Below are 18359 nucleotides of genomic sequence, written 5' to 3' on the forward strand. Positions count from 1 at the left end.
AACTCTCTGAATGTGATGTTTTTATAGTACGATGATGATAACACCTATTGTACCCAGAAATCATTGTTAAAGTCAAAATTGAGAATGAAAAGAACTTGCTACTTATCCACCTGTATTCAGTTATTAAAGAACAATCAAAGACACAGAAATTTCAAAATCAATATGAAATTTCTGTTTCCCCTATGCAAACTCATAATTCAAGTTTATAGTGGTGGAATCTGTGTTACTGGCCTGCTTTCTCATCAGATACTCAGTACAGTGATTTGGGAATCTGTGAAATATCTGTGATTCTGTAAAAACACAAATAAGCAATCTCCTTTAGTTGTTGTTTAGTTTTGTTTTAATTTAAAGTTTTTAGCATACCTTCTGATTTCAAAATCTTAGCACTAACAACAGTCAGGTCCACTGGGATGTCCTGATACCTACAGACAAAACAGGAAAAAAAAAATAGATGGCCTGGAATGGGCTATCTAGATTGCTGATCAAGTAATTAGGGGCAGACCTGAGGTGGGGGATTTAAGAAGGAGTCTAAAAGGCCACTAAAAGCCAGAGAACCAGCCAAATCAATGTGTTGGGGAAAACTAAAATTCCGGTATTTGAGAGTTCAGGGCCACTTACTAGGTCTGATGGTGTTCAAACATAGGAATCCAGGTGGGGAGGCCTCAGCACCAGGAGTTAGAATTTGGAAGAAATAAGATTAGATGGAGAAAAAGAGACTATGAGAGTAAGAGATTGGATTAGTAATGAAAAGCAACTATAAACAATGTAGATATGTGTGTCTGATGCTGGAAGGTCAACAGAGCTAAGTGCTGGTGGGTTGAGCTATCTTAAAGAACAAAAGGTGTCGTATATCCTTCCCTAGATAAATTCTTTCATTTTAGTAAGGACCTCAGGAAACATTGTATTAAAACACTCTCTCTCTCTCTCTGTCTCTCTCTCTCTAAAAAACAAACCTCAGTTAGAATTTCAGCTACTTTGGGTGAAGTTGTTTTTAGAAGGTGGATCATTTAGAAGTACTTTCCATTTATCATAGGGTTAAGAGGGCAGACTTTGCGGCCAAACTGCCTGATTTTGAATCTTAGACATATGATTTAATTGCTTAGGACTTGGGCAAATTGCTTGACCTTTTTATGCTTCAGTTTCCTTATCTTTCACATGTGGATGACACTATGACCCACTGCATAGGATTGTTGTGAGAAATAAATGAATAAATATATAGAAAGCCCTTCCTAAGAAATTGCTTAAAAGGCAATTGCTATATAAGTTTAAGCAATCATTATTGTACAATCAGGCATATTCAGCTAGGGAAAGGATTCCCTTGATTTATACTAGGCAAGTTGTAAATATTGGAAATGGGGAAGGATATGGTGTGTTTGTACAGGCAACTGTTCTAAGTCTTAGTTGTATCAGGGAGGTTCCTCAGTCCTTACTAGGAACACTTCCTACACTTCTCCAGGTAACTTCCTCTTGGCTAACACCTGACCATCTTAGCTGGCAGCCACACTACACCCTAAGGCAGCAGCACACTTGATGTGTGCAAATATTTGAGTGTATTTCTCAGCCTTTCATAAGTGTTGTAAATTTTGTATCTGGAATGTCTGGGAATGCCATGGTCTGCAAAATTTGTGTATTTGGATTTGGAATCAGAGGCCATATACTTGTTGAAGAGAGAGGGTTTGGGGAATAAAACATAGCAGGGGATCTTGACTGTCAGTCAGGGTGCTAATTTCCTGAGTAGCTCCAGGCATATCACTTAAATCAGGATCTATTTTTACACCTATAAGTTGTCAAAGTTCAATTTACTCACCTTTTTGGTTCTCTAATTGCCTAGCCTAGCTTTTAAAATTATTTTGTAAGTAAAGCCTTACTGAGAATTTAAACATTTCTAAGCCTTATACGGTGTTAAAATTCTAGGTCCCTTAGAGCGTTACTCCTAACTTTTAGAAATTCCCCACTATGTATTCTAACTCTCATGTAAGGAAAGATACCTTCTCCTTCATCTCCAGACTTCCTTGGATTAGGAATCAGAAGACCTGAATTCATCTCCAATCAAATGATCTCTGGTCAAATTACTTTTTGAAAGCTTGGTGTTTTGTCTGTGAGATGAAGGTAACAATGCAACATTTAGGATGAGGTTTAAATAAAATAACACATAAAATTTCTTAAGACAATACTTTGTTAAATAAGGTTTATTTGTCTTAGTCTTTGCTTTCCTGTCTCCTAATTCTGATGGAATTTGAGAAAGAGCCAATTCTATATTCAGCACAGAATTGAAACAAATTCTTTTATTTTTTTCCCCGAAAGGACAAAAGAATTCCATGTTTCTGAAAGGCTCGATATTACAATTTTTATGTGTGAATTATGGAGATGTAGCCATTGACCAGTTATCATCCATAGAGAATAGTGATGTAAAGGCAGCCTGTCTTCTACTGAAGGAGGGATGTTTCAGGATACCTTCATTTCCGGATCCCAAAAGGGTGGGCTAATAAAGCACAACAGGCTGAAAGCCCAGCTGTGAGGTTAGGAGCCTAGATGGCAGAATTCCATGGATTGTTCTTGCTCTTTTGGGATCTGCAACATGAATAGACCTCAGTTGATCCAGGAATAGACTTCCTTTTGCAGCTAGAGAGAGAGGAAGCTGAAGGAGAGGTGAGTGTGCCTGGAATAGACAGGGGAGTTTGATCTTAATTTAGGGAGTTCCTGGGTATTCTTGTCTTGTTTGTACACAGTCGATTTTAATAACATTTTAAATGAGAGTTGTTTACATTTTAGGAAGGAAGTTCTCATACATTTGGCGGGGAGAAAAAAAGAACAACCAAAAACAGTCTGTACCTCACTCAGTCCATGAGCCACATTTCCTGTACAGTGGTCCCTAAGTGATTCCTAAGAGCACAATCACTGCATTTATTAAACTTTTTATTTACTAAGAAATAGACAGTAGCATATGGGACCAATGACAATAGCTGACTGATGAGAAAACAAAGAAATTCCAGTATTTTGCTGTTTTGAAAAAAGTCATTCAGAATTTAGTCATATTGGTTCAGCTGTTGTAACCAAAGACTGATAAGATAATAGAGGTCTTTGTGGTGGTTTTGTACTGAAATCCTTTATCTTTATGATGCACTGGGGCCCTTTAGAGTGGAAAGCTTTTCAAACTGCTGTTGGATTCAGAACTCAAATTAGCTGCTGGTACACTGGGACAGGGGTTCCTTTCTCAGGCAGTCACCACAAAGTAACTTTTATCAGGGGACCTTCTGATAGATTGTTAGTTTCTTCAGCTTACCCTATTTATTTTTTGTTGACTTTTTGCTGCCCTATTTTGTGACATTTAAAAGAAGGCTATATCAAAAAAGGCCAATGCTAAATGATGGACTGTGCTTGTGAAGTGGGGACATCACAGCCCATCTGATGTGTGAGGAGGCTGCGGCATGAGCACAGCAGTTTAACCAGGTTACCTGTGGGCAGAAAAGATCAAATGCGGCTTTCTTTTATGACCAGCATTGTATTTTGGCTTTCTTCTCAAACAATGTCCATTTGGAAAAAAAAAAAAAAATTGGAACTAACCAGGGAATTCACTCGTAAAAGCTTTTCTTTTCAACTTAATTTAAAATCTTTCTGGATTGTTGACTGAGTTCTTTGGTTGATGCTGCTTTGAAATTACTGCTAAGTGCTTTAATCTTTCTAGGATTGATGTGGAGAAGTATGTCTCCATCAGAACTCTACTCCAGTGTCACTGCCACCCCTCCCCATCATTCCAAACACAGACACTTTTAGTTCACCAGGTTTCTTGTAATTTCACTGTTAAGTCTTATTAAGCTTATTATAGTAATGTGTAATTCAATGACTGAATATGTTTAGGTGGAAGTCTTATTTTAAATTCCCTGGGACACATTTCTAGATAATGCTTTTTGTTGATATTAGTATTTGGTTTGGTAAACATTGTGTTTTAACACCATTTCCCTTCATTTCATAAGAGTGAAGACATAAAAATTATGCAGAGAAATTCATAAAGTTTAATTTGGCCAACTCTGTGAGTGAGTCTCTCCCTTCCTTCTTTTAGTCTGTCTCTCTTCCTACTGCTGTGCCTGTTTCTGGGTTTTCTCATTAGAAAAACTTAGTTATCACCACATCTGTCCAATTTCAGGGGACAGCTATAAAGGGAGTGACCTGTGTGAAACGTTTACATTGTAAAAGTCTTAGGTCTGAGAATATTGTAAGGAGGTGGGACAAATCTCTATTTAGTAAAGTGCTCTGAAAGGTGCCTGCCTTGTCCAGATGTTGAGTCCTCTGTGACTTCCCAATGCCCAGTCTTATTTCTAGCACCATGGACTGTAACTGTGGGTGAAATTAACTAGCAAAGCGTGGTGCTCATTCTGTGAGCTGATGTTAAAAAAAAGACTGTAAATTTTAAACTTGATTTTTATTTTTAATTCTATACCACAAAGAGATTTATCCAAATTATCTTTTTATTTTACCCAAGTTCCCATCAATTTTCAGTTTTCTTCAGGTTTTTGGGCCTGTGGACAGGTAGTTATAGTTGGTAAAGTTTAAAAAAAATAGTCTGTTAGTTCATTATTTTTCAGGTTCTTCAGATTATGACCAAAAAGGGCTAGAGGGCTGATTTTAAAACTGTTATAGTGAAAGATGGTATTTGAAAACTTTTGATGAGGGAAATTGCTGCCATATTTACATTTTGAAAAGTGTTTCCTTATTTACGCACTATTGACTTCCTATTGAGACTCAAAATTTTAAGTACAACTGGTAAAGAATTCAATGGATCAAACTCAGTAAATCTGAAGTCACTGGAATAAAGGCCCCTAAGAAAAAAATGTGTCAATTTTAAAGGTCTTTCCTAACTGAAGACCATTTTGTGATAGAGCCAAAGGTTAATAAAATCAGTAGTGAATGTAGCAATTTTACAGATAAGCTATTCACAACAAGTGTAGTTACTTGAATAAAAAGCTAATTCAGTTCTAAAATGCCACATGCAGTAGCAGTGAATAGCTGCTTTTAGGTGCTTTCTGGAGGAGGATAAAATACAGAATCACGGCACTCTTCTCTTCCAGCGTCCCTGGCTGCCTGTAAATTGCTGTGAATGGGGCTGTGGGCTGACAGGCTCTATTAAGACAAACTGCCTTTCTCATCGGAGAGATAAAATAAATCAGGTGTTTAGTCAAATTAAAATACTTCAGCTGGAGCAGGCCCTGGGGAGCACTGATCCACCTGACTAATCTGAGAGAAACTCAAGACAGATGTGGTTTGGGGATAAAGACGACCCCATGGAAAAAAAAAACCCTGCTGCACTGTCTTTGGAGTTGGAGAATAGATACAGTTTATAGCAGAGTGTCAGGCACACACTGTGTGTGATATTGGATAAAAGCAGGCACATTGACTTGTAGAGAAGCTGTGTGCAGAAGCTTTTTTGCTGGTTCCCTCTTTGCAGTTTATGAAACTACCTCTGTTTTTCTGTGGGAGAGACTATTTTCCAGCAGTGCTTTTTAGAGATTTTAAGAGAGCCTGAAGGATGTGAAACAGATGATAGGCAACTTCTAATGACCTCTGCTGGCCTGGGCAGAGCCTCTGGATCTGACCTTCCTTATTTCCAAGTTGATTTTATCACAACTGAAAACATAATTCAAAACAAGACTTTTTACATAGAGTTAAACTACCTTTTAAGAGTTTTCTGTTGGTCTTCTGTCTTTAACATAGCCGGACAGTATTTAGGTTGCCTCACTATACCCCATAAATTGTCTACTTTTTCAACAACTCTGACAGTAATCCAGGTTTTTCTCTACTTATGATGGAGTTCCATCCGGATGAACCCATTTTAAGTTGAAAATATCAAGTTCGAAATGCATTCAATACACCTAATCCATCTACCATAGCCTAGCCTAACTTCAGTGTGCTTAGAACACTTACATTAGCTTACACCTGGGCAAAGTCATCTAACATGAAGTCTATTTTATAAAAAAGTGTTGAATATCTCATACAATTTACTGATTATCATACAGAAAGTAAAAAACAGAATACATGGGTGCAGTATGGTTGAACTGAATTGGCTGTTTGCCCTCCTGATTGTGTGGCTGAGTGGGAGCTGCGGGTTTCTGCTGCTGCCCAGCACCTGCAGACAGGCTCACTCCCTGTGTTACTGGATGCGTATCACTGTTACACCATCGTGAAGTAAAAAATGTTGAACCATTGTTTTCATAGCAAAGTTACACATTCAATTAAACTAGTATTCTGTTAAGTGTATTTATTTATTTTGAGAGAGAGAGAGAATTAGTTGGGGAGGGGCAGAGATAGAGAGAGGGAGAGAGAATCCCAAGTGGGCTCCACACCGTCATGCAGAGCCTCATATGGGGTTTGAACACATCAATTGTGAGATCAGTGACCTGAGGTGAAGTCAGACACATCACAGACTGAGCCACCCAGGCACCCCTAAACTAGTATTTTTTGAAATGAAATAACTTGTGTTCACAGGTTGGTTTATTAACGTGATCCAGATTTGATGTTATTTTTAGTACAGCAGTATAACCATTTGCTGTTAATTCAAACAGAAAAATCTAGCACTACAAGTTTTATTTTTTTTTTAATAGTTTATTGTCAAATTAGTTTCCACATAACACTCAGTGCTCATCCCCACAAGTGTCCTCCTCCATGCCCCTCCCCCCCTCCCCCCACATCCATCAGTCCTCAGTTTTTGTCAGCATTCAAGANTAAATCACTATATGTAACCAATACAATGGACATAGAACAGAAAAATGGTCATGCATGCACCCTTAAAGTGTCAGCTATTGTATGTTGTAAATTGATTTCTCCTAACTTCTCATTAATCATACACACACATATATGTATATACATATGTATATGTATTTATATATATATGTATTTATATATACATATATGTGTGTGTGTGTATATGTGTGTGTGTATAAATTCCCCATTGAGGGGGAGTTTTAGATTTGTTTTCCTACTATATTTCATTCCAACTGTATTCGTTATGACACTCATATCTATTCAAAATACATATGTGCTCCTCAAATTTAAGGAAAAGATAGCAATAGTCTTATATGAATGCCTAAATTTTCTAAAAATATTGCTCTCTGGCATGCTTTTTATTTTTTTATTTTTTTAATTTTTTTTTTTTACAAATAGTTTATTGTCAANGGCTCTTTCCATGTTTTAGCTATTGTGGAGAGTGCTTGGCATGCTTTTTAAAACATTATTTAGATGTCACTGAAGTTTTACAATTAAACAACTTGAATATCATACTGATTTTAAAAAGATCAGTTAAATGCGTTACTGTGCAAATCTAGATATACATGTCTATTAGCATTGGAAGCACCAATGCATTTATAGACCTTTAGTTTTACCTTGAACAGAAGAAGCAAAGAAGTCATGTATTTGTTATCCTCAGCTTCTCTGTTTCCTGTGTAGAGGAGGAAGGGGACTATACTGAAAATTGTTAAAACAACATTGTTTAACCCAGGAGAAGAGAAAATCTTCGTTTTTCCTGGGGAACGTAAATACCAGATACAACTCTTGTGTTGGCCCTTGCCCAGAATTTCCTATGAATGCTTCTCTTTTTTAACTAAGAATTGTGGTGCAGTAACTTTCCCAGTATTCATTAAGTCTTCTCTTAACTCATCTCATATAGAAAGGTATAATAAGAAAATTACAAGGAGACCAGAATATTACCAAAAATATATGCAATAAAATGTGCATATATTCCAATTATCTATCTATTCTTATAATTTTCCAAACTGTTATCTACACCATAGGTAGAATGACCACATCATTCATACCTTATTTACAATACTGTAGGTGATTTTGAAATATTCTTAGAATAAGCATGAAGTTTATCAAGCATGGTCTATTAGACCTGAATGGCATGAACTTTTACTATCTCTGTATTTCATTTGGTACTCTACTCCCCTTTATTTCTCCTTGCTCAAGTTTTACTACCTTCTTTCAACTTGTGGAACACACCGGAACTCCCCTCCCCTCCTCCAGGGCTTTTTGCCCATGTTATTTCTCCTGAAAAGCTCCGTGATCACCCTCCAACTCTTTGACTACTTAACTCTATTCACTGCCCTTTTAATTTGTTACTTTTTCAATCTATCTTTCTTTCACTTGGGCCTCCCAAACTTGATTAAACTTCCCCCCAAATATCTGTCATTTTGTAATTCTTACTTAGTTTTAGTTTACGTTTATATGTGTACTTGCTTGATTAACGTTCCCTACTCTCGTGCACTTTAGACTACACAGTGCATGAGAATTCTATCTGCTTTTTCTATCCATAGTATCAGTATTCTTTCATATAGTTACAGTTGCCATTTCGGAAGGTTTTTTTTTTTTTAAATCAGAAATGAATAAAATAAGTAAATAAATACATTTCATACTTTTTATCTTCTCATTCATATATATATATATTAACATATGCACTAATGGAGCTTGTTGTACTTTTGAAGAAATTTTATGATTCCTACTGGGAACTTGCTTTTGTATTTTAATGTTTCTGGAACATGAAGTTTTCTTTTACCAAGCTGAAATTCTCATTGCTGAAGTAAAAACTCATTAAAAAAAAATCAATTCCAGTAGCTAGAAAGAACAATTGGATACAGTATTTGTTCCTTTATCAATTGAATACATTTTCTTTTTTTTTAAATGTGTTTTTTTTAAATTTTATTTATTTTTAGGAGAGGAGAGAGACACAGCGTGAGCAGGGGAGGGTCAGAGAGAGAGGGAGTCACAGACTGAAACAGGCTCCAGGCTCTGAGCTGGCAGTCAGCACAGAGCCCGACGCGGGGCTCGAACCCACGAACCGCGAGATCATGACCTAAGCGAAAGCCGGACGCTTAACCGACTAAGCCACCCAGGCGCCCCTGAATACATTTTCTAACATGATCTCATGATTATTTTTCTTTTAATTTAGATTTTAGGCCATTTTTCAGTTCAGTGAATCTTTAAGCATATGAGATATTGACTATTTAAGTGTTTGTTTATTTTTTAAGGACTCGGATTGATATTACAAACCCCAAGGTAGTCCTAAGTGTCATAACTTCTCTGCTGACTTTAGTCTTACATTCTGGGAATCATATACTAGCAAGCACTAGCCAGCATCGTCTGAAGGCTCCCTTTGTCCCTGGGCCACTCAGAAAATAGGACCACTCCTAACTGAAATATTTTTAGTTTCTCAGATTATCCTGGTGCTTTCTTAGCAGGGCTGAAGGGGGGAGGGGTTCATAAGGAGATTGGAAGTCTGCTCTTCCACACACACAAAAATCGGCAATCTTTGTCCCCTTTGACAGCTGGTGCCATCTTTCTGAAAAGCTTTCAAATCATAGATCATTTCTTCATAATGAAACCTGTGTGGCTCAAATACAGTGGGTTGAAATTCTTATCTTATGCTGTGGTAAATGCTCTAATTTAGATTCACAAAAGGTTTCTGTACCCTTTACTTAGTAGAGCTGTGCAATTTGCCCATAAAAAGACTGTTCAGCACCATTAGTGCATACCATAAGTGTTCAGCGACATCATATTCATTAAACAGCACATCCTTATGCATAACCTTTTCAACCTCAAACGTGTTTTTTCCCTTTGAAGAATGACAAATGACAAAGGGGTGAGAGACCCCTCCAAGCAACATTGTTGCCTTTAAGGATGAACTTGAAAACTTTAGCCTGATCCCTTCACAGTGGGGAAAACATCAGATTCAATCCTACCTTACCTGAGGCAAGGCAGTTTTTTTTCCCCCTCTCACTGTAGAACTTGTTCCAAGGCCAAGAGAACAACTCCTGACTCCTAAGCTTCAGAGACTGGTCTTTGCACAATAGAGAAGTTTCATGAGATCAATGACTGGAAAATTCCTTAAATAACACTTATTAAGCACTTACTATGTCTTAAATCCTGTGTTAGTCTCTGAGATAGAGATAACTAACTAATGTCGTAGAATATTAATACAGTCCATGGTTTCTAATCTTTGGTACTAAATATCATAGGTTTCCTAGCTTGATTAGATAGATTTGGTGGGGGTAAGTGGGGGGAGGGAGAGAGAAGGAGATTATGGTAAAAGGGCTAAAATGGGGATAGTTCTGCTTTTTGTTTTGTTTTGTTTTGTTTTAAAGAGCCAGAGGGAAGAGTGAGAATTTTATTAGCAATGATACTTTTTCTTGAACACACTAACTCTAGTGTTCATTCCACTGATAATCTGTAGTGCTCCTATACTCCAGTAATCTTCAGTTACTGTCCCAGATGGTTAAGTGTCTTAGGGTAGTCCCTTTCTAAATCTGTCCTCCCCTTTTCCCCAATTCATTCAGACTTTTCTCAAACTTGTGAGATATCTTCTCAATTCCATTTTAGGTACACCTGAGAGCCTGGCAGAGAAAGAACGGCAGCTCTCTACTATGATTACCCAGCTGATCAGTTTACGGGAGCAGCTCCTGGCAGCGCATGATGAACAGAAAAAACTGGCAGCCTCACAAATTGAGAAACAACGGCAGCAAATGGACCTTGCTCGCCAACAGCAAGAACAGGTGAGCCCTGCAAAAGGAGCTGATGAACTGGAGAGGTGGCATGTGCCAAGCTCAGCAAGTAATCACACTGATTGGTTTATTTGTCATAAGCATTCCTAAAAAAAAATAATAAATAAATCAAGGAGAAGAAAAGAAGAAGGAAAGAGAAAGAGGGAAACAAAGGAAGAAGCCTTCTGGAAATCCAGGGTCTTTATGAATACTGAGAGGATATGTGGAGGACAAAGAAAGGCATCATAGCAACTGGGCATAACTGACGTGATAACGTTATTCCAGAACATTTGGATTTGATTAATTACCTAGAGATTCATTCGCATAGACATCACATGCAATCCTAGTGTAGCTTAACTGAGTAAATTGCTTCTCTCTGGACCTACTCTTCTCATCTAGAAAAGGAGGTCCTGGTCTAGAGAAACTTTGAAGATCTTTAAGCTTACTGGTCCCATGATTTTCTCTGACATTAAAGCTTAGGTGACCATAGGCCTCAGTTTTCCCAGAATAGTCTTGCCTAATGCCTGTTTTCCAGAGTAATTATTAATAACCCCTATTCCACTTGCAAAAGTTGTCCTGGTTTGAATGATAAGTTGTATGGTCACTCTATTTAATTCATAGGTAAATCATTGAAAACCAATTAGCACTTGGCTCCTCTAAGAATTTGATTTCATTGATTTAGAAGTGAGAAAGACGAAAAAATAGAAGAGCTTAAGTGTATATCTTTTAAAAAATAAATCACTTTCCCAAACGTTTTTCCTGTCTTGTTAGAGTACATTAATCTAACAACAATGATCCTATAGAGTAGTCCCTGAAGCTTTAGATCAGATGGACCCAAATTAATGTGCAGTTTTTAGAAATCTGACATTATTACTGGAATTATCTTTTCAGTTAAATGTATTTTATAGGGGTATATAGAGCAATATATGCTCTGTTGATTTTAATGAGTTGTGACGTCTGGTATTTTATATGCTTGAATATTTGCCCACATGTAGGAATATGGACTCAGCCCCTAATGGAAAATAACATAAAGGAACACTGTAAAAAATCAGAAGTTAGAATGTCATTTAGCCATCCAGAGATGACACAGTAATTAACTATTGACACTTGTGAATAAGCTAGCACAAATTAATCTTGACACATTTGCAGACGAGTGATATCTTACAGTGAACACTTTGTAATTATATTTCAAAATGAAAATTAAATGACACTTAAAACTAGGTTGTCATGCTCAATGAAGCGAGCATGTAGCTCAACCGATTGGCAAATAAAATTCAGAATTTGAGCCACATGGTGCTTATGTACCATACTTCACTGTGTCAAACCCATACGTCTAGAGTGGATGATAGTAATTGCACTGTGGTGTTTTGGATGCATATCTATGCAGCACTTTATCATTTAGGAGGGACCATCAATATTAGATGCCTACTAGTGTTTCACTGGCTTGCTAAGAGAAAATAAATATTCAGAGGGTCCCGCATCTATACCTAGAGTTGCCAAGTGAGTTGCCCATTTCTGATTTGAATAGTGACAAGCAGACTGGGCCTTTCTGATCTAATTACATACTGTTTTCTGATTTGCTTATAAAGCTTTGGAGGGGAGTAGTCCCATTTCTCAAACTCTAGCCTATGATAGGGGCAGCTTTATCATGAGTTCCAGTATGCACCAGTCATCACAAGAAACCACAAAGCAACATTTCAGAGTAGACTGATATTTTTTGTTATCTTGGGCTCAATGAAAGGTGATTTGGGTGTTTCCTCCTGTTCTAGGATAAAGCACCAAAAGACTCAAGAAATATACAGCTGAAGGCTGATCCACCTTCATTTTTACTTCTAAGATTGTCCATTCTAGAATATAGGCTTTTGGAAATAGAAGAAATAGGAATGAAAAAGGCATAACTCTTACCTATAGGGCACTATGAAACCAAAGCCTTCTAAGTAATCTGTGGCCACTTCTCTGTCTAGCTTCCAAGCTGGCAATGAGTATGTTCTCATAAGGGGTATCCCCTTGGGCTTCAGCTTCTGAGGCAATAAACAGCCTGATTCCTAACTCATGTGCTAACGGAGTTGTTTGCTCCTCTGAGGAGCAGATTCAGATCCTCCATAGGGCCTGCTTAAAGTGGTTAATATTTCTCTGTATAGACCAGATTACATGTCAACATGCTGAATTTGATTTTGGACGAAGGAAGGGAATGTAAAATTTGTATGTGGATCCTGACCTTTAAAATGAATACATTACCCTCAAAAGGATAAATGAATGAATATTGAGTTTTATTTCTAAAAAAATGCTTTGTATGTGTGACATAACAGGAAAAAAAAGAAAGGTTTCTGAGTTTTTGCTCTTCTTTTTCTTGGCACTCCCTTGACAATATTTGTAAGTTTTATCAGTTCTGAAAATCTTCCCTTCAGAAAAGGTTTCACCAAAGTAGACCATGTTATAAGTAATAGAAAGTTCTTTCCTGTCTTTACTTACAGATCCAAATTAAACTCTTGAGAAAACGTAGCCAGAGTTTTCCTGTTTTTTTTTTTTTTTTTTTTTTTTTTCCAAAGATCAGATTTCAAAATTCCCATTCTTTCTAGACGACCATTGCAGATACGGATGAACTGTTCACAAATGTCATACAAGGGGTCCTGTTCATCTACAGAGAGAGATTTAGGGGGTAAGCAGAGAGGTGGCAGCTGTTTGAAATTTGTCATTTTCTCCAACTTACTAAGTCTGCCTCTTTCATTTCATAGGAACTGTTTCATATAGAAGTACAGTAAAGCATTCTTGCAATTCCAAGAGAGATACCTGGGGTAATGGCAAAGGTGGAAGCATTTCATTTGAACTTAACGAAACTTTATTTCTGATAGATTGCAAGACAACAGCAGCAACTTCTGCAGCAGCAGCACAAAATTAATCTCCTGCAGCAACAGATCCAGGTCAGTATATTTTATTACTCTCGGCTGATTATACTTAGATACTTTCCTCCTTGAAAACGGAGTTGAAAATGCCGCAAATGTGCCCCTCTCTTGTACACAGCACCAACAGGGCTGTTACTCAAGGAGGTGGTACACAATTGTATAAGTGGATGTAGGAAACATGGACCACATGGTGGTCTAAGCGTTCTTTTCCAATGTGACACGTAACAGAATAAACCTTATCTCCTTTTCCTTCTGCCATTTGCCTAACACAACCCAGTTGAATCCCAAATGGTTTCAAAGGTAGCACTCACATGCTACTTTTATTGCCACAAACCACTTTCTGCTTTGTATTTTACCATCTTAATAGTATCACAGGGAGAAGTTTACATTTATTTGCTTGTTAGGACTGAGTAGGTCAGTTATGAGAAGAGTCTTATGACCTGGGAAAAGATTGATAATGATTAATTTGTTCTTTAAGAAATAGTAACTGCATTTCTGCTATGTGCTGGGGGGAGTGTGAAGATCAATGAATAATTATGTGCCTTCAAGGAATTTATAATCTAGAAAGGAAGAAAAATGTGTTCCCAAATAATTGTAACATAATTAAAAATTCCCGTTTTTTGTTGTGGCACTGTAACACAAATGCATAGATAATGATTAAAATTGTCTGGGAAGGGATTCTGATTTCTGGCATTCCTTTAGATACTTGATGGTTAATTTAACTAATAGCTCTCTGAAATCGGTAAGGGAAGTGGCCTCCACTTTCAAATAGGAACATAGGTATGTGACTTCTAGAAACTCATAGAATAAGGAACTGTTTGGTGACTAATCTTCAGGAATACTCATCCCAAATTTGTGTGTGCTCAGCACAGCCTCTGTGGTTTCTCTTGGTTGCAGACATTTTCTTTTACTTTCTTTTTCTTTTTAAGTTTAATTTATTTTGAGAGACAGAGAGAGCAGAGGAGGGGCAGACAGAGTGGGAGAGAGAGAGAATCCCAGATAGGCTCTGAGCTGTCAACACAGACAGAGCCCGATGTGGGGCTCGAACTCATGAACCATGAGATCCTGCCCTGAGCTGAAATCAAGTCAGATGCTTAACCAACTGAGCCAGCTGTGGATATTTTCTAACCTCTGGGATCTGTAATTCAGCCTAGTTGGGGCAGTATATTGTGAATTATATTATTCCTTTGCTTGAGTGTAATATTATACCTTCCTGTATATAATTTTGTTTAATGTTTTATTAAAACATTAGAGAGAAGGGGGAAACAGAGAACAAGTGGGGCAGGGGCAGAGAGAGAGGTAGACACAGAATCTGAATCAGGCTCCAGTCTCTGAGCTGTCAGCACAGAGCCTGACACAGGGCTCTCACTCACAAACTGTGAGATCATGACCTGAGCCGAAGTCTGACGCTTAACCAACTGAGCCCCCTCAGGTGCCCCATATATCTTATTATTTTTAAAAATAATTTTTAAAAATAATTAATTTTTAAAAATCATTCACAATGATTTTTAAAAATCATTCACAAAAAGTCATACCTTACTCTTCTACTCTTAGGACCTTGCTTCATTTGTTAATCATACTTGGTGTTCCATTTAAAGTACCAATTTGGTGCCTGAAGTACCTATACTTCATTTGGCATTTTGTCCAGCTATCTTCACTTGAAGGTTCTAACCAGTATTTTTGTTGCTGTTTAATTAGTTCTGATTCTATCTTTCACACACAAGTCTGTATGCTTCAAAATAGAGTCCAAAACAGGGAAGATGGAATGTCTCTGGCATTTTTGACAGTCAGCTTTTACAATGAAATCTCGGAATAATTTCTCATCCTGATATCTCTTTTATGACTCATGCTGAGATCCTTAATTAAATAACTGTCCAGGTGTTCCTTGGTTCTGCCCTTATTAGAATTTTCAGTGTAGCTCCTACTGCTAAGGTCAAGATTTTTAGCTTGTGGTTTCCTACATTTTTCTCTAGATTTCTCTCTATGAACTCAGTAGGTGTTAAATAACCTGATCATTTAGTTCTCTCTGTGTCTCTTATTTGTAAAGCAGGAATGGAAGAAGTTTCCTGAGATGTTCCCTTATCAGTTACTTATTGTTAACCTTTTTACTATATCTTCATTTCTTACTTATTTATTTATTTTGAATGTATTTCACTTCTTAGTCCACGGGTGTTTGTATCAAGTGGCTGTCTTAATTGATGTTTGTTTTGTGGTACTGAGGATGTCAGATGAATAGCAACCAAATCAGTTCAGAGCATTTTTATGAAATGGCATTTATTGATAACATATGATTTAAGTTGTAACTTTACTATATGAAATTGATGCCTTCTTCAGGAAACTATAGAATATAATGTTAAAATATTATTCATCAGAATGTCTAATTTGTGAAGACAGGAAAATTGTTTTTTTGGGTTTTCTAATAGAAGTTTAATTGCTTTTAAAATTATGGCTATTTCTCATTGTTTAAATTTTTAAAAATTGAATCTAATCAGCACTTGATCTCAGCTGTGTAAATTATAAAATCAGAGAGAGATTCAAAGTGTCAGAGTTACATTCATTTTAGAAATACAAGCATCTTCCTAATAAGAATTTATATTTTAAAAAATAACAGGAAGCAATAACCTGTATTTATAGTTCATTCTGTCCTGAGCTACTGCAGTGACTACTGCATATCTTGTCAGTATTTATCTTATCAGTATGAGACCATTCAAGGAATTTTTCAAATGCTTAAAAACACTCCTTACACAAAACATATTTATCTCTGACACTTATGAAGCAGGTATTTGATATTCAGACTTTCAGGGTTTGGGGGGGGAAGGGGAATGCATTAACTATTTTTCAAATATAGTTTTTGATAAAATATAGACATGATCAAATATAGAAGAGGTTATTGGTGGGCTAATTTTAGTACAGTTTTTCGAGCAAACATGAGATTTAAGTGATGCTACACACATTTTTCTATCATGAAAGAAACATTCTCCTGTTTGAAAACAAAACAAAACAAAGAGCAAAATAGAGTACAAAATATACTTTCCCTTCTGAAAACAAATGTATACAGAGGCAATTTGAGCAAGTTTGACCTTCTTTCTTCTTTTTAAATCTTGAGTCCTAGAACCTGTTAGCTAACAAAGTCATGGCAATTGGCTATGGATCATGAGTATTAGCTGGTTACATTCAAGATTGCTCTCTACTTATAGTTCAGAATGCTGACTGGTGTATCAGTACTGTTGGTTTGGAATTTGCAAACTGTAGTAGAAAGAAAAGGAAGAGAGTCTAACCTTTTATAATAACCACACAGCAACACATCTGGGCCTATATAATGGAAACAAGTGAAAACCTGAATGGTTTGCACAAATTGAATTCAAGATCTTTCCTTAGAGATAGGAAAAAGACATGATGAAGATGGTATTTTAAAAGTCCCCATGCTTATTTTATGTGCAATCATTCAAAACTTAATGTGTAGTTAAAAACCATTTCATTTATATATTTTTTCTTCCTTAAATATAATTTTAACATAATTTTGTCTTGGTGAATTTTAACTAAATTGTCAAAGAGATACATTTAAGACCATCTAAACCATGTTTAGAAAATAAGATGAATGACTTTATGAATCAGTGTTTTTATTTTTTTGATGAGTCAATTTCTGCCATTAAAAAATCGGGTTAATAACTTTAAATGATTATTAAAATGCTTTAATATTAACAGATCTTTTAGGATGCTGTTTGCTTAGTGAATTCAAATCCCTCTGTTTGTGCTTTGGGGAAAATGGTGATTCCTCTAATTTGTTTCATATTAAGTAATTCCCCCGATATGAGCCCAGAAAAAGTTAGACATTTTTGATACTTCCAGGACAGAAATAGCACAGTTTTCATCTAGTATATGGAAAGCCAAGCTAATAGATTATGGAATATGGATCCTTGGAATTGGGAATGCTGGTTCTCATCCTTTAATTCCAGAGGACAGGTAACTGCTTCAGTAATTTCTGCCCCCTTGTCCCCCACCGTTGCACTAGAGTATCTTTGCCAGTCTTTTGTAGCATTTTATTTATGAGTTATGTTGACCAGTAAACAAAATTCACTTTTAATTATTGGACACATCAAAGCATATTTACAGTATTTTAATCAACCAGTACATATAAGTCTAGTCTAATCAAAGGAGAAAATACTTTATAAATCCTGCTTTCTTGATCCACCCGTATATTTATTTATACAACCTCAATTGACCATGTCATGGTTTTTGAATCTAGAGAAGTTATTCTTCATGGGTACAACATACCACATTCTTTGGTTCAATAGCACGTTACTCGGAAACATGATGGCATTTTGTTCCTAAAACTTAATCTTTGGAGGACAATTTAGCTTCTGAAAATATCTTGAAAATATCTTACATTTTTAGACAGTGAATGGTGCTATCCCATTATTCATGTCTCTTTACATCCCAATTTTAGAGTTATTCAAATTGCTTACTTACATTGTGTACTATACAGGCAGTGTCCTCTCCTCACATCACTGATGGAACAACAGTGGTCTCCTAACAAGAGACTGGCTGGTTGGGGTATTATTTGGGCATTTGGCTTCCCTGGCCAGGGACAATGATTTAATGAATTCATACACATATGCCTTTTTAGGTATAATTGTGAAACTTGAAATTCTTAGCTTTTGTTAATCTTTACAATTAATGTACAATATTCATTGCCCTTCTCTAGTCATTTAATACATACATTAGATGGCAAATTCCATCTGTGGAAGGCCTGAACTAAATGTCATTGCTGCTGCCTTGCACATACTCTGTCTCATCAGACAGCTGTCCCTTTTAAATGTGATAATACATGCTGCTTATTTACAAAACTAAGTATTTGTCTCTTCACTGAAGCGTTACTCTGTTCTTAAGAGTATGACTATTTTTTCATACACAGTAGTTTCCATTTTGATTA

At 36.5% G+C, this 18359-nt stretch overlaps 1 protein-coding gene across 2 annotated transcripts in view; it reads left to right on the forward strand.

Annotated features, from left to right (window-relative positions):
* The window catches only part of SOX6 (SRY-box transcription factor 6), a 489234-nt gene that overhangs the window by 285112 nt on the left and 185763 nt on the right, over window positions 1-18359 (forward strand). For both annotated transcript variants that reach the window (XM_077761053.1, XM_077761054.1), the window contains 2 exons: window positions 10363-10535; window positions 13376-13444. In XM_077761053.1, the coding sequence (XP_077617179.1) occupies window positions 10363-10535; window positions 13376-13444 (242 nt within the window). The remainder of the gene's footprint in view (window positions 1-10362; window positions 10536-13375; window positions 13445-18359) is intronic.

The sequence above is a fragment of the Crocuta crocuta genome, unplaced genomic scaffold, assembly GCF_008692635.1.
Source record: "Crocuta crocuta isolate KB4526 unplaced genomic scaffold, BGI_CrCroc_1.0 scaffold233, whole genome shotgun sequence".
NCBI classification, from domain to species: Eukaryota; Metazoa; Chordata; class Mammalia; order Carnivora; family Hyaenidae; genus Crocuta; species Crocuta crocuta.